General features: G+C 41.9%; 1 protein-coding gene and 1 long non-coding RNA gene across 2 annotated transcripts in view; one reads left to right on the forward strand and one right to left on the reverse strand.

Moving 5' to 3' along the window:
• LOC132446476 (uncharacterized) overlaps positions 1 to 17,386 on the forward strand; it is a 365,756-nt gene that overhangs the window by 260,889 nt on the left and 87,481 nt on the right. The gene's annotated exons all lie outside the window — the stretch shown is intronic.
• Positions 1 to 17,386, reverse strand: part of LOC132446714 (protocadherin-15-like) — a 156,198-nt gene that overhangs the window by 129,330 nt on the left and 9,482 nt on the right. The window contains exons 2-4 of the mRNA XM_060037152.1: positions 9,410 to 9,563; positions 2,876 to 2,890; positions 1,635 to 1,700 (exon numbers count right to left, since the gene is read on the reverse strand). Coding sequence (XP_059893135.1) covers positions 1,635 to 1,700; positions 2,876 to 2,890; positions 9,410 to 9,533 — 205 coding nt within the window. The 5' untranslated portion in view covers positions 9,534 to 9,563. The remainder of the gene's footprint in view (positions 1 to 1,634; positions 1,701 to 2,875; positions 2,891 to 9,409; positions 9,564 to 17,386) is intronic.

Genomic DNA, 17,386 nt, shown 5'->3' on the forward strand with positions numbered 1-17,386 from the left:
CCTAATTTTAGCTATTGATGGATTCAAACTTTATTTTTTAATTAATTGTTCAGGAGGCATTTTGATTGTCCAAAACAAACATCCAGGTGAGACTGACTGCCTTTCTGTTTTCAATCTCAAGGCCACCAAAGTGCAATGGCAACATGATTGACAGTCAGAAAACATCTGTTTCTGCTGGAGTCTAGCGGAGCAGAAATGAAAAAAAGTGGAAATGAAGAAATGTCACCTGACAGGTCCAGAGCAAATATAAATATATTCCTCTCTTTCTGCTGGCACTCTGAACCCCTCTTCAATTAATAAACACAACCTCTCTCTTCCATAATGAAGGCCCTTTTGGCACCATAGCTTTAGTGTGGAAAAACCCTACCCTATCATACCTTCGTCAGCTGATCCACCACAGGATTAAAACAGTACAATAATTGTGACAACTGTTTCCCAGACTGTTCAGTAAAGAGGATGGCCGAGGAATGGAACAGAATAATAGAATAGCAAACTACATCATAAATATCTAAAACAAAACATTGCCACATTTTCTGTTCAATTTTGTTTGATCCCAAGTTCAAATCCTGTCATCTGCCAGAATTTGTTGGCAGTTAGAGGTTAGAACCATTGTTGGAGATATTGTGAGATACCATACAAAACAGGGGACCATTTTGACTGGAGATGCTCTGAAAGTCTGGAGGGAGCTCAGCTCCAAGAGAGGCAACTCATAATTCGGAATTTAAGTCAGAAATATTGTCTCTCAGTCAAAATCTCAAAAATCCAGGAGAATGTGTCTGAATGCCACGAAGTCACAATGTGAAAGGCTGTAGAACACTTTTACTTTGAAAAAAACAATCAGTATCCACTGTAGCTGAATTTTTTGCCATTTGATAATAGCATGAATTACATTTGGGAATTAAGGGTCCTTGCACTTGTTTATATTTAATTTGTTATTCTTTGTTTAAATTCAAGGCAGCTCTCTAAGAACATAAATGCACAATATTCAACCCTCTTGATTTGATTTTTCTTACATCTGAAAATGTGAGGACAGCTTAATTTAGATGCTACCGCTAACTGCAAAGCTAACACTAGTCATGATGCTAATGCTAGATATGATCAAAATAACCTTTTCCCTAAAGTATTGGTAACGCAACATAAATTTCAGTCACAAGGAATGTAAAAGCATTTAGTTCATGATGAACTAGTTTGAGGATTTGAGGATTGTTAATAACTAAATAGGGGTCCTTTAACACTGACGCATACAAAGGTATATGTTTTGTTAAAGTTTTGTTAATGATAAATTCATCATAAAGAGATTATATATTTTTTTTTTTACAATCTGGATAACTTTCACTGCCATATATTTAATGGTATGATTATTTAGAGTATTATTATTTGATCTTTAAATCATCAGTGTTTGCTCCGGCTTCAACAAACATATTGGTTTCCCTATTCGATACATGCATACTAATGCAGACATATACAGTCAAACAAACAAGCCTCATGTCTTTAGGAGTTGGGGGAAGACAGCTGAAAACCACAATTGTTGTGTTTCTAATATTTTCTGATTGTTCTTCATCTTAAAATGTTTAAATATAGAAGGACACACGTGTTTATGTGCATTGATTTAAAAAAAAAAAATTGTACTTTACCATTTGGGCTCTCTTCATCTATGGCCACAATAGTCGCCGGGGGACCCGAGCGAGAGAGCTTACATTCTAGAGATGGAGAGAGACAGAGAAAATGTTTATTCATAGTATATTACCATTAACATGCTATATTTGTTTGTATATTATTTTTGTTTGTGACAGTATTTGTATGTATATAATACTGTCCACATTAAACAAATAATGGTTACACCAAATTGAACACTGTCAACATGTACAGATATCACATTTCCATCAGTTCCATTTGGCCAATGAATCTGTCGTATTTGAAAGATTCAAAAAAATTCTAAGGTTGCCCATCTATGCAGATGGTGTGAATTTATGTTGTAAAGAAACCAATACACATAACACATTAGGGAGAGATTGAAAGAAAATAATACTGTGTAGAGAGAGAGAGAGAGAGAGAGAGAGAGAGAGAGAGAGAGAGAGAGAGAGAGAGAGAGAGAGAGAGAGAGAGAGAGAGAGAGAGAGAGAGAGAGAGAGAGAGAGACTTTTATTCAATCCCTCAGACACGGGATTCATCATAAACCATAATTTTCTTTCTCTTTTGTTGAATCAAATAAAAGACATCGCATTAAACATGGAATATTTTTCCATCAGTGGAGTCTACTGAACATATCACATCCCCATAGCACCACCGCTGGTTGAACCCAAAACGGTTTATACAGGAGGCTGACTATGTTTTTCCAACCAACTACTCTGCATACTGCGAGTAAAACATCGTCCACATATACCGAGGCGTCCAACACAGTCATGGTGGAATCACCTGGCGTAGCCTTCTTACGAACAGATAAGGCGTGTGGGAGTAAAGACGTTGGCCTCAGAGATACAGATAGATACCGGTAAATAGATAGAAAGAGTCTGAGAGTCGCAGCGCATGAGATGGAGAAGGAGTGACCAAGAGTCAGAGATCTTGTCTAGCGGCCATGATGAACCTAATCACAACCCTGAGCAATGCTTGGACCAATCAATCGGCCAGGATTGAAAATACACAAGATAACGTGAATACAATTCCTAAAAAACAACAACTGTTAAAGCCAAACTTTTTTGCAAGGTGGGTGGGGGAGGGGGGTCCTAGAAGAAGTAGGTGAGAGAAAAAGCCGAATTGATTTTGGGAAAAATGCAATGGAGCAAATACGAGATAACAAGAAAAGAGAAATGGTACAGATGGTGCATTGTGGGAGCGTAGATTGACATATATCAGAGAAGAGATAGAGAGCTCTTACCCTCATATTGCCAATCTGCAGAGACCAGAGCCGTCCAAACACACAGGAAACAGCCCGGGAGGAAGGAAAGAAGGAGGGGAGGGAGGGAGGAAGAAAGGAAAACAGTTAGTTGTATAACTAGAAATGAAAGGGTAGTAATACTGCAGGTAAATTGCGGTATTAAAGTGGAAGGAAATACAGTAAATACAAACTGAACTGAAAAAATTGACAAGCAGACAGGCCGACACATAGAGATGTAAACATGGATGGAGAGAGAAAGGGAGGGAGGGAGTAAGATAGATGGATAGATAGATAGATAGATAGATAGATAGATAGATAGATAGATAGATAGATAGATAGATAGATAGATAGATAGATAGATAGATAGATAGATAGATAGATAGATAGATAGATAGATAGATAGATAGATATAAAATAAAGGCGGAGAGAGAGACAGACAGACAGACAAATCTCCAGACAGGAAGAGATCAATGTGTCTCCCTCCACTAGGCTTTACTTCTTGAAGGTCAGTGTGTATCTAGCGTGTTGTAATGACAGTCACACTGCAGATGATTTGAGTGCGCTCCATTCGATTCCTCAGCCATGTTCCCCTGCGCCCCCCCTTCCACCACCTCCCCGAGGTGATGGAAGGGGGTAGCGCTGGTGTGTAGATCAAGCTGCTCTGGGCCTCAGCTGTTCAAGGCAGAAAGTGACTCGTCTTCTCCTCACCGGTTGTTCCCTAGCTAATCGATCAGTGCAAATCAACAAGCAGCATTCTGCTGGAGGGGGGGATACACCAGCAACACTGTTGGCCTTGTTTGTATATGTAGTGTGCATACATATATACTGTATATATATATATACATATATATACATCTACATCTACATCTAAACATGTGTCAGCCCCGATACTACAGCTCGATTATTTTTCTTCAAAGCAACTCGATGGCCCTCATCAAACTTATTTGTCCTCTCTCTCTTAAAAAGGAATTTCAGCAATCATACTTCAAAAGAACCTTGATAACATGTTCTGTGAGTGAGATTTTGAAGACCACATATCAGCCTCTCTCTCCTCAACCTCCCCTATTCAGGAAGAAGAAAATACATACAACTTTTAACAGAATATCTCCTTCCAGAATCAAAAGTCTCATTGATGTCATCCTCAAGCACATTGAAAGAGATACTACTTCATTTTGTATGTCAAGGGTCATGAATCTTTGTATCTTCGAAATGAAGATACCATTTATTATAGATAAAAGCCCCATAATTTTTGTAAAAACAAAAGATACATATTCTCATACTTGGATATACAGTGAAGGTGGTTAAAAGTGCACACGTGTAAGACATTGTGTAGCAGTGAAAGTTGTTTAAAAGTGTACCAATGTAAGACATTGTGGAGCAGTGAAAGGTGGTTAAAAGCACACTTGTTACTTGATGAACACAGTGGCGCATTGTTCTTTCAAGTCGGCCTCGTAAGTCTGCATGTAAATCTCTCTCTCTCTCTCTCTCTCTCTCTCTCTCTCTCTCTCTCTCTCTCCCTCTCCCTCTCCCTCTCCCTCCCCCCCCCCCCCCCCCCCTCCTGAGTACATCCAGTGTCTGCCAAGTTTTACCTTCTAATCAAGTCTTGTGTAGTGGTGGGGTGTATATTATTATCAGCGTCTTGTCTTATATGCGGTCCATTAATCAGGGGCTCTGGACAGATGTTTTTGTTTTAAGTGAAAGAAGAGGATGAGTATGGGGGTGGGGGTGGGGGTGGTTAGGAGGGGGGGTATTGAAACTTGAAGCACACACACGAAAAATAAGCTTTACGATTTAAGACCCTCTCTCTCTCCTTCTCTCTCCCAATCCTTTAAACCAGGAGTGGTGCTATCAATGTGTCTGTTTTCAATCCATTATTCAGTTTGAACCGCTGAGTAGCGAGTGATCAGTCAACCGAAGGCGGAGCCAGATAAAATAAACTCTTAAAATGGCGGGGATGTTTTCAGGGACAAAGTTTCCAACACGTAGGACAGGGCCGAAGTTCGATTTCACAAGTCTGTTTTAATAGCTGCTTGTGCTAGTTAATGGACATAGCTTAGCAAGGATCTTTTATGAGACCACACACACACAATCACACACATACTGACGCACGCACGTACGACACCTAAACACACATAGCAGGCCAGCATGCCACTACACAAAGGATGTAGACAAACACACATACAACACATGCTCACACAGTAACATACATAAAAAGTACACCCCTTGGTTACCGTCTCCAAAATGCACACATGGAAATACTAGTGTGCCCTAACGACAGTCTCCATGGCAAATGCCCGTCTCAGACGGACACATTCACACAGTCGACTAATGTTACAATCTATTATACATGCCCCACCTCTGACTCACCGTCGCTGTTTATTTGTTCCTGCATGTTTTTTGGCGACCATGCAGGCAGGTGTGTGTGTGTGTGTGTGTGTGAGTGAGAGAGTGTGTGAGTGTGCTTTCTTCCCCAGTCCCTGAGGGTTTCTTCCACATGGCGGCCCGCGGGCCCCAGGCTCTGATGCCCTGCTCTGAGCTCCGGGGGGCCGATGGCCCGAGGGAGTCGGTGGTCTGATGTGAGAACGGAGTGGGTTTCCTACCCGGATAAACTGATGCAGATAAAGGTCTCATACTGTGAATAACATGTCGCAACTCAAAAGAGTCGAAACACATCACACCGCAGAATACCAAACTCGCCCCTTCTTTGAAACGTGCTGACGGCGGGGTGAATGCAGAGAACAACAAAGGAGGGAGAATAAAGGGAGAGGAGCTCAAGGCGTCCCGCTGACGCTCTGTCGGAGGGCATTTTGGGTTTTGCTATTTACCAGGTCTCATGGTCGTTATCTATCAGTAACGCCTTAGTGGGGATCTATCAGGATCAAACCAGGTTCCTCCGGTAGTTACAAAGCAGGGGCACAACAACACCCATGCCCCGTTTTGAACGAGTCGGAAATTATAATAAGGGGCTCCGACATGTCAGCGCTACACATGGTCATTTTGACAGCCAACAGGTGCATGCAGGGATCGTGTTTGCCCTCCACTGCAGGATGATTTGAGTCTGGGAGTACAATACCCACATTCAATAAGAACGCAGTGTGGACTGGACTACAATTTGCAATGGGGGGGGGGGGGGGCGGGGGGGGGGGGGGGGGGGGGGGGGGGGGGGGGGGGGATTGGGGGGGAATACAGAAGGGATGGGTTCGGAAGAAAGATGAGAAGAGAGCAAAAGAGGAAAGAGAGATAGAAAAGAGAACAGAGAAGAGGAGTAGAGCAGATAGGAGGGGAGAGGGAAAAGACCAGAGAGGAATCAGACAAAGTGGAGAGTAGTGGAGAAGAGGAAGGGAGAGGGGGAGAAGAGAGGGGATGCTGTAAAGAGAGGGGTATGAAGTAAAGGAGGAAAGGTAATGAGCAGAGGAGGGAGAGAGAGGAAAGAGGATAGCAAAGACAACAAGACATGGAAAGAGAACAGGAAAGAATAGATATAAAGAAGGAAGAGGAGAGGGAAAGAAACAAGGCAAACGAAGCAGGAAGAGAAACGTAGAAGAGAGGAAAAAGTATTGGGGAGAAAAGTAATGGAAAGAAGCGTACGATAAAAGGGAAGGTTGACAAGAGGATAGGAAAAGTGTGGAGCGAGAACAGGGGAGCGGAGGGAAGTTAAGGATTGATACAGGGAACAGCTGACCTTGTGTGAGATTGATGCATCTCTGGAGAACAAACACGCACAAACAAACACACACTGACACACACACACACAGCCTTGGGGATCTCCACTTTGTCACTTCGGTGCCTTATCCTTTGTACCCGCTCCTTCTGTCTCTTCACCTTCTCTCTGCCTCCCTCTATTCTCAGTTCCCTTCTTTCATTTTACCACTTCTGTCGTGTTAAGCAGTTTCAATCGCCTTTGCCTCCGTCTCTCATTCCTGTAGTTCTTATTTTCTTGTCCAACTTTCCGATGGTCACACTTCATGCTCTGCACCAATTCCTCCTTTATTACCTCTTCTAGCCCTTTCTTCAAATCTCTTTTTCCCTCTATCGTCCACCATCCTCCCTTGTCCCTCCTCCCTTGTCCCATCCTGACTACATCGTTTATTCATTTTCAGAACAAAACACAAGCTTTGTCACGGTAGATATGCTGTGTGTTTCTCAGCCTCTCTCTCTCTGATGGTATCCATCGCAGACTCCTGTCAGCTAGGAGCCTCCACACTACTAACCTGTACTTTTATTGAACAGGCCTGCCAAAGCCTCAGATACCACATACAGTGATGGTCATTACTGGTAGTGCTGCCCCCGATAGATTTCCTTTGTCGACTCTTTTAATTCTTCTAATTTCAAGCCAATAGATCCTTCCTGAAGGTCAGAGTGTATCCGGTCCGGTTGTGATGACAGAGTCTCACTGCTGCTGATTTTGGTGCGCTCCGTTCGATCGCCCCCCCCCTGTTCCGTTGGCCGGTTCCTTGCGGTGATGGATGAGTGTGAGCGCCAGCGCTGCTTTGTAGATCAAGCTGCTCCGGGCCTGAGTCTGCCTCCAAAAGCATGAATTGAATTGTCTTCTCTTCCCTCACAAATCAATGGGTCCAATTCAATGTTTAGATTCAAGAGATTCTAGATTCGTCCACATTGCTTTGTTGGTGTATGGGCTCAGCTTGAGTCCCAGAGCTAAGGGGGTGTTGGAGAAAGTAAGGAAACATTGTGCTACTTTCACAGAGGAATAAAAAAAAAAACGAATATTGAGCCCTTCAAAATACAGTACGAGCGCATGCGTGAAGCGGGCGGACAATTAAACGGCATCAACAAAGCAGTAATAATTCTGAGTAACTTATTTCACCGCTGATAACAGAGTCCAGCCTACTTGTAGCGATAACACAATACAAGCATTTTGGGGGGAAATAACACACTATCTGAAACCAAACAATTGCAATATGACGGTCCAAAGAAATCTTTTGATTTCACTTCTTTAAAGCTGTGTCCAAGTGGGTTTAGGGTTTCAAAGGCATGTATAGTGTGACCCCCAGGTGTATGAGTGAGGTAATGGAGCTCTGACCGGAGTGGTCAATGTTAATGTCTGTGTCCGGGAGGGTTAGATTCCGTGGGCATAGTCTCATGATCAATGTATAGAAGACACGGTACCTGTTCCTTGTTGCAACTCTAAATGCGTCATTCCGTTCCAGAGCATCTGATATCGTCTATTACTTATATAACATGAAAACATATATAAGGGGAGCCTTTATAACAAGCAATTTAAAAATCACACCACTTCTGACATCACAAGTGGGAGCGTGAAACCTGATGTATGGTGAATCCATCTGACTCCAGCATGGGAGTTTGATCCATGTATCATGCATACACCACTTGTGATATCTTGCTCATAGATCTGGATATGGCTCACATTGGCTGGTGAAAGTGGGGGCCTTTTAAATCAGCCACCCTAAAACTGAAGGGGACAGGTGTTGAAGCACCCCTGAGGGGGAATCCTTCCACTGAGCACCGTCTTGAAGAACAGACAAAGATATATCACGATGGATTCACCGCCCTGCAGCACCAGCTGGCTATCCATTCGAACAGAAGCGTGTATAGCTACAGTTCCATCATACTTATCAACATACTTACAACACGAGTTTGGGGGATTGCAAGGGGAACACTATCATGTAATCTGGTATGCTCTGGTGATGATGATATATGAGCATGATATGATCACATACTATTCACCAGTGAACCAGAAGGCTTGCTGGATTGGTTGATATTTCGTGACGATACCCCCAATAGGCCAGCTATAGCTGATGTCATATGATGTCAATGTGGCCATCTTTATCGTTATGAACCATCTCAAAAAGTGATTATGACATATAATACAATACACATCAACATTAAGATTAAACCTGTTTGACACCAGTGAAGTATTATAATCCTAACATATTATGATTTACCAATTATGTGCTATTACGCAATTCCAAAATGTGAATGCCTCGCCCGCCCTACCTCCTGAGCGAATCCGACCCCATGTACGAGTGTGTCTGGGTATATATATACAACCGACAAGCAGGAGGTCCCACTGTGCCTCAACACCAGGGGGTCCCTTATCTCCCTGATAAGCCTGCTGTAGCCGAGACAAGCATGGAGTCTTAACTCTGTAAACAACAGGCAGGCGGAGGGACGTGTGGGAGGGAAAGGAGTACTGAGTAAGGCAAAAGGATGGAGAAAGAAATAAAGAGAAAAAGAAGTGAACAAATACAGAAGGGGAGAAAGTATAAAAGATGATATGATAGAAAGGTAGATTGAGAGAAAAGAAAGAACCCGTGGAGATAGATGGAGCATGAGAAGGATCATATCAAAGATATGAATGTAAAGAAAGAAAGAAGTTTTGAGAGAGATCTGTAAATACTACAGATAGTGATGGAAATAAATAAGTAAGAGAGAGATAAAGAGATAATATAATTCAATTATTACGAGAGGGAGTAAGAACTAAGAACTAACTGGTGCATGTAGAAAGAGCCATATAATACAGGGGTAGAGATAGAGAGAGATAATCATCTTTACCGTCTGTGTCTTGTCCGAAGCAGGCAGAAAACAGCAGCAGGTAGAGGACTACTACTCCCATAATAACTGGCAAATTGGATTGGTGGCATCTTGACAATGGCCCCATTGTGTGTGTTCCAGCCATCTTCAGCTCTGGGCTGCTCTACGCATCCACCTGCAGAAAAAAAAAACACACAGATCAGATACAGGCTCGCAATCACACACACTCTCACATACACCAACAGGCTCACAATCACATTCAAACACATGCACGCACACGCACATGAACACAGTTACTTACACACACTGAGTGTGACCGACACCGGCACATCCACCGTAATAAATATAAACACACATACTGACACACACCAGAGTCACAATCACACACGCACATACCAACACACACACACACACACACACACACAGGTCAGACTCAGGCTTAACTTGATCAATTTGGCGCCTCACACCCGTACAAAAAGGGCCCAGCTGTGGTGGTCCACCCGGGTGCATTAGATTTGTCGCAATCAAACACAAAGTACAACAATTTTTCACTCCATTCAGTTGAAGGGGCGCCAGATGCGTGTTGTTGTGAGATTGTTACCAGATAGCGACGCACACATTGGCGGCAAAACAGCCAGGAGCATAACATGGGCTCAATTCATAAGCAACGGCAAGGGACAAAAAAAATGCAATTGTCTATACCACGTAACTTGTACACGAAATCTATAAAGAATCAAAGGCATATTTTATGATGATTTGAATAGTTTCCATGCACTAAATCATCCGCAAAATGTTCTGCTACAGGTCATTAAGATGTAGCAGACATCATGGAAATGTTGGCACAGTAATAACCTGTACTCCGAACACAACTTCGCTAACAATTTACTCACAAATAATTGACATCCGTGACATTTTGACTCCAGACAATAGTACGCAATTATAATAAGGCACTAGACTAAGCGATGTTCGTATCCACGCATTCTACCGGGTTTCTACAGCAACTGGGAAATTGTCTAATCCAGCATTGCATGACTACACACAACACAACAAAAAGAAAAGCTATTAAAAGACACTTCTTACTTCACCAGAGATTATAAATTAGGTTTAAGACAATCAAAATCTTTATTACACCCCCTAAACTCTGTCCCCCTCTCTTTATTTATTATTTTCTGTTCTTCGAATGCGATAAGGAAGTTAGTTGGATGTCGCTTTGGGAATGACATCTTTCCTGAACCGCACTCTAAAGTACATTTTCACACAAACCAGCAAATGCCATGTGCATCACATAAAGACATGACTGAGCAGAACCATGGTAACATCAGTGGATTCACGCACGTACACACACACACACACACACACACACACACACACACACACACACACACACACACACACACACACACACACACACACACACACACACTCGTACACACACTCGTACACACACTCGTACACACACACACACACACACACACACACACACACACACACACACACACACACACACACACACACAAATTCAAATACACTCAATCACAAACTCATGAAAACCTTTGATGTATTTTTAAAGAATTTCAAAGCAGCCTCTTGCCATATAAATCTACAGAAAGACATGCTGGGAATTTACTACTGGTGATTATACATTCAAACGCTTCGGTTTTGTTAGGACACAGACACCTGCATAAATAAGGATGTGAGGGCTCTAAACCTCGTACACACACACACACACACACACACACACACACACACACACACACACACACACACACACACACACACACACACACACACACACACACACCTATCAATTCAGTTTAGTATTTCACCTTCAAACATCAAGTTGTGGTCCTGTGTTTGAGTTGCTGTTTTAGTCCCATTCTAAACCCAAAATAACATCAGTTTTCACCCCATAACCTGCACTTATATATGCAAATACCGTTTTTCAGAAATATGCCTTGATCTGCAAGTGAGTGATTAGGCTTGAAACACGAGCCTGAGCCAAACAACTGCCACCGCATTCCCTTGGCCTTTATAGACATCAACTGTTTAACTGCACCCTTGTCTGACAAAATACCCTCCCCCACACAGCTTCTGATGAAAAACTAATTTAAACTTACACCATTCGCCAACGCACCCCTTCATGGGAAGAGATCACAGCCATCCAACCGTAAGTGCAGTGCCAGGTGAACCCGCACATCAACAGCCTGCACGGAGATCAACCCAAAATACGAAGACAGCCAGGTTCCATTTACGGCACCCTGTCCACCTTCAGCCAACCTCTTGCCCCTTCTGAGGTCCAGGAGTCGAGATGGTATCCCTGGATGGAGTGTGTTCAGAGTAGGGGTAGCAGCCGGCTAGGTGGCTGTCACACTCCACCTAGGTGACTTTTAATGGGGCTTCTCCAGACAAGGCAGAGGGTGTTGCTGTTTGAAGACCGGTTTATTGTAAAGGTTTGTGGATGACGACAAACGGCCTTGCTCTAAGTTGCCATCCAGGAGAATTCTCCCTTAGTGTGGCTGGTTTAACTTGTGCACACTGAACTTGTCCTCAACGTGTGTGCAGCCTCAACCAGCCTCATAGTCTCACTGAAGGTTCAAGTTAATGAAGTTCTTCACCCTCCTCTTCCCTCATATACAGCCTTGGCTAGCATCTTTTTTCAGATGGACAAAAATCCTTTAATTCTGTGCTAATTCCCTGTTTAACTTGAAACGGTCATGTTGCAGAACATGTAAACCCACGCGGGCCCGACGCCACGAGGGGTCCTATGGGGTACCCCTCAGTCATTTTTTGTTGAGGCTTTTTGCAAAAATAACGATTATTGGGCCGAGACACATGCAATTATCGCTTTGGCTGTTGTATCAGAAGAATGGAGAGCTTGGTTTGTTGTGTGAAGGGAGTCACGAATCACCATTGCTTTGAATGGCCCATTTTTTAATACTTAAAAGATGCATCACTCATTTCCGTCCACTCTAAAACACATCTAATCAAAGAAATACCAACCCATGAATAATATGTTAATGTTAAGTGTTTTCTTTCAGACAAACAACTACTTATTGTTAGATAACGGGTTACAGAGTAACAGGAGAGAGCAATATCAGGGAGACATTGTTAGACCTGTTCATTTGATAATCCAGTCATAACACACATGCACTGAGGAAAGTGACTCCCTCTTTGGGGCTTCTACACAAGCCGCAAACAGACGTTCTTCCACGCCTCCGACCAACTGCCACTTTAAAGTATTAATAAAGTGTTAGAATAGTGTGTAGTGATAGAATATTCATCATTTATAAAGCATTCATTCTCCATGAATTCTCAATAGTAAGTCATTCATAATCAGTTGTCAATTAGTAATGAAATAATCAGATAATGGTTTATAAGTAAATTTAAAATGGTGTGCTGATGATTTACAAAATGTTTACAATGTGTTGATAGATCTTTGAAAATACTCAATAATTCTTTAATTCAGAATTCAGAAAGCATGCAAGCAAGTGTGAGATCATCTAAACTGACCACTATAGACCTTACTACTTGTTACTATGTTTAACTATGTATTTCCAGCCTTTAAATATAACAAAAAAAAAAAGGTTATTTAGGCGTAGATAGGCCGCACTTTAGATGATCTCAAATAAATAATGTGTACGAATAAATTATGAGTTCACAATGAATTCACTATATTCTTCTATTTCATTCATGTTTCAAACTTTAAGTTATTCTTAGGTGCTACCGATAATTATCATCAAATATTTGAAGGTTCAGAACTGATTATTATTGGGCCTGGAAGAGATGTCTCAATTAAAATGGCAAGAATATAAAAATCTGTTGAAGTTATACCATCATTCACATCGTTTTAAAATTGACTGTGAATTCCTTATTTACTACTACTTTATTAATACTTCTAAGTCGTAATTATTCTAAAATTCTGCCTCATTATCCGAGCAGGGGAGTAGCATAGTGCCGTGTTCAGGTTGCGAGTGTGATCTCTAAATCTGCAGTCTACCTGGAGGCATCCCTGAGCGAATTGCAGTAACCTCTACCTCGTCCTCAATGACAAATCGGAAATCACGGAAATTTGCTTTGGATAAAAGTCTATAAGAAATGCGTGTGATAAATGATGAAATAATAATATAATTATTCAAGGTTCACCCCTAAAATCCCTTTTGACAGGGAACCATCAAGCTCTGTAATTTGCTAATATAAGAGAGTACTGCTTCATATGCCTGTTGTGAAAAATCACAGTCTGCAACATCAACTCCTTTATGGGGGGAAAAAAATCACGGAAAAGTTTGATAAATGATGTCATTGGTCAGATTTGGATAACGTAAATCCCGACCAATACCATCAATGGCCCAACTTTTCCATGACTCTTGTTGCACAAACTGAGTCCTGCAGAGTGTGATTTTACACAACAACCTGTTCTCTCTTCTATTGGGAAACAGCACAGTTTGACGGTAGCCCTTTAAGTTGACATCCAACTGGAAGGTTTTAATACCTGGAATCTTTTTAAAGTTATTTATTTATTTCTCCTCCACTACGGAGGTAATACTATTTATTCATTAGCCTTCGGCAAGGATTTTTATTTTTTGCGGGGCTGATAGTGTGTGAGTGCGCGTGTTTTTGTTTATTGTATGTACTGTTGGACATGGACAAACCCTGCTGATCCTCCACATCTGAAGTCCCTCCCGGAAAAATAAAGTTATTTGAATTGAAGCCTGCAATGCGAGGCAGGATTGCATTATGACAAGCATACAGTCGCCAGGGTCCAGCAGAACTCCCAGGGCATTCCTCAACTGAAACAGCAACTACCAACAACATGCCAGGAAGGAACCGGAGAAAGAAGAAGGTCATGTTGCAAGTGCGAGTAACAAAGAGCGTTGAGGACAGAGAGTCTACTCTGGGAAGAACTCGAAAAAAGTTTGTTCCCTCTCTAGAGAGCCGAGGTAATACTCTCAGAAAGGGAAAAAAAAATAATAATAAAGAGAGAGAGAGAGAGAGAGAGAGAGAGATCGCGAGAGAGAGCGCGAGAGAGAGCGCGAGAGAGAGCGCGAGAGCGAGAGCGAGAGCGAGAGAGAGAGAGAGAAAACAACAGGAAGAAATAGATCGCTCATGAGAACCTAGTAGTGAGACTTAATTTGGGAGGGACTGAGGTTGAGGGTGAGAAGAGTAACGGACAGATAGAAAGAGCGGGCATAGAATACAAATATCAAAGGGAGCTTATGAAGGCTAAAAGAGATTAAACACATAGGAAGCTGAGAGATATACATGATGGAAATTGAATGAAGAGAACGACAGAAAAAACACATAGAGAGAACGACAAATCAAGGAAAAAGAGAAAGATTACACACTTGACACATTAAAGAAAACAAAAAGGAAAACATTGGCCTTTAAAGGGACAAATAGAAAGGGATAGGGGTCGAGAAAGAGACGGTTGATCAGAAAGTGAGAGAGTGAGAGACATCAAAGAGAGACCGAAAAAGTACCAAGTTAAGGTCTAAAATTAAAGCTTATTGTAGATTCCTCAAAGATTGAGGAACATTAGCAACGTTATTTTCTCTTTTATTATCTGCTTGACTTCCAAGTCTCTCTGCCTGTCTGTCTTCTTTCTGCCGGCAATCATTCTGTTTGTCTTTTCTATTATAAAGAGGAACTTTGGTTTAGCTCAGGTTAAAGATATCTTCTTTGTGTTCCAGTTATTTGGTTGATGAACCAAAGGAACATCCGATTCAGTTCAAGACCAGATACGAAAGGTCTTTAAGAGAGAGAGAGAGAGAGAGAGAGAGATTGGAGGTGGTTCAGTAGAAAAGAGAGATATAAATGACTGTTTTGACAACAGAACATGCATTTGTCTGTGGCATCGCAGTTCAGAATGGAGAGGGCTGGACAGATGGAAGGACATTGCCAAATACATGTTATGGGACAGAAGATAGGTTTGTAAGATCGCGGGGGGGAGGTAAGGAGGGAGGGAGCAACGGTTTGGAAAATTGCATCATGTGCTGGAGAAGGATGGTGCATATAGATCAGACGGAGGGGAAGACAGATGGAAGGGAGAGAGCGAGTGATGGAGATCGACTAACACAAGTTGAGAGGGGAAGGATAAGATGGGGGAAAGGTTAAAGTAGACATTTGAAGGCAAACTGGAGGCCAGCGAGTCGGACTCGACACAGGACATGACTGTGCATAAACTAACTGAAGAGGGGGGGGGGGGGGGGAAGAGAGAGAGAGAGAGAGAGAGAGAGAGAGAGAGAGAGAGAGAGAGAGAGAGAGAGAGAGAGAGAGAGAGAGAGAGAGAGAGAGAGAGAGAGAGACCTCACAAAAAGCAGTTTGAGTTTAATTTGAGAGAGATGACATTTGGACTAAACTTTAGTGATTACCTCTCAGAGAGGGGGGGAGGGGCTGAGGTGGCAGGAGGGTATCCAGGAGGAGAGATTTTGTTCACAGCATTTATTTTCTGCCTTTATGGCTGATAAGCCCAACCGGATGAGGCTGTTTAACCTGTTAAAAACAGTATACTGCTTCGTGCTTCAGTGCCTTGTGGACTGCCAGTCAGCAGTGTTAATGGCAGGACCTAACCCTGTTTGATGAAGTTTGACCACTGGAATTACCTTTCTATATACACAACGCACATGGGAAAAATAATGAAGTACAAGGAGCAGTTAGAAGAAAAGAAAGAGTAGAAAATAGAAGGCGACATGTAAGAAGAGCGAATGGGGGACGATAAGAGAGGAGGCTAAAATAAACTGAAAAATTTAAGAAAATAGGAAAAGCAGAAAAGAGGGGAAGAAAGAGCGTAGATAGGAAATAGGATGCAGGGGGAAAGTGAAGACATGAGCGAGAAGAGGAGAGTAAGATAGCAGAGTGAGAAGAGCGATAGTTGAGGTCAGCTGAGGACAGCTTACATGATGGCTGCAGGGTCCAAACACTTTGGCAGCCAAATAATAAATTATAAATCTTCCGGCTCATTGCATTGTTGTGGGCGATGAAGATATTAGAGTATGGAAGAAAATTACTTGAATACTATTGTGAAGGTTGGCCATTGGCTTGCATATAAAGAAAGATAAGTGTTGACACAATTACAGCATCCTAAACTAGTCCATCTCGATCGGCTCCATATTGTATTCAATGGCAACGTCATGGTAACTTTTTAAAAAAAACATAAAATGTTGAGATATGTCTTTCCACACTTCACAATTCGCAATCTAAAGGTAAAAAGAAATTGGGATAGAAACGCAGCTTTATACGACTCGAGTTCTCTGACTTTTTGGCTTTCAAACAGCATTTACATCTGAACACAGAAAAAATACAATATCTTTATCAATAGTCCAGTTAATGGAGCACATCTTCCAGTTGCAGTACAATCATCCATTTTCTGTTCTCTGTTAAACTCTTTTTTTTAATTGAGGAAGTCTGCCCAAGAAGTGTTAACCCACCATTTGGCCACACACACACTCCCATCTTGCAAGTGTGGTTCTGTGCTTGTGTACATTTGTGTCTGTCTTTGCTTCTCTCTGTGTGTGTGTGTGTGTGTGTGTGTGTGTGTGTGTGTGTGTGTGTGTGTGTGTGTGTGTGTGTGTGTGTGTGTGTGTGTGTGTGTGTGTGTGTGTGTGTGTGTGTGTGTGTGCATGATAAATGGGACCCAATAAGCTATGCTCAGTGGGTAACATGATGTACTTAGCGAGAAACGATGACAGATTGCTCTGTCACCCGTGACAGGATTCATCTATCAAATAAAGCCTTCAACTCACTGCAAATATTAGGATTGATATAATAAAAAGTATGGACACTAAAATGTATAGTATAATGTATTTGTCAGCAGGGATTCATACTGTATCAATACGTTCGATAAATAATAATGATGTTTGTTGATGTCGATCATTTAGTGGGTGCCATATTTGTGGAATGGAATAGGGATAAAGAAATATGTATCCTTTCCATGCTTGAAAGGATATTTTACAACTATAACTATTGATATAGACATAAAATATGTATGGACATTGATTTAAT

Source organism: Gadus macrocephalus, chromosome 18 (assembly GCF_031168955.1).
Source record: "Gadus macrocephalus chromosome 18, ASM3116895v1".
Classification (NCBI taxonomy): Eukaryota; Metazoa; Chordata; class Actinopteri; order Gadiformes; family Gadidae; genus Gadus; species Gadus macrocephalus.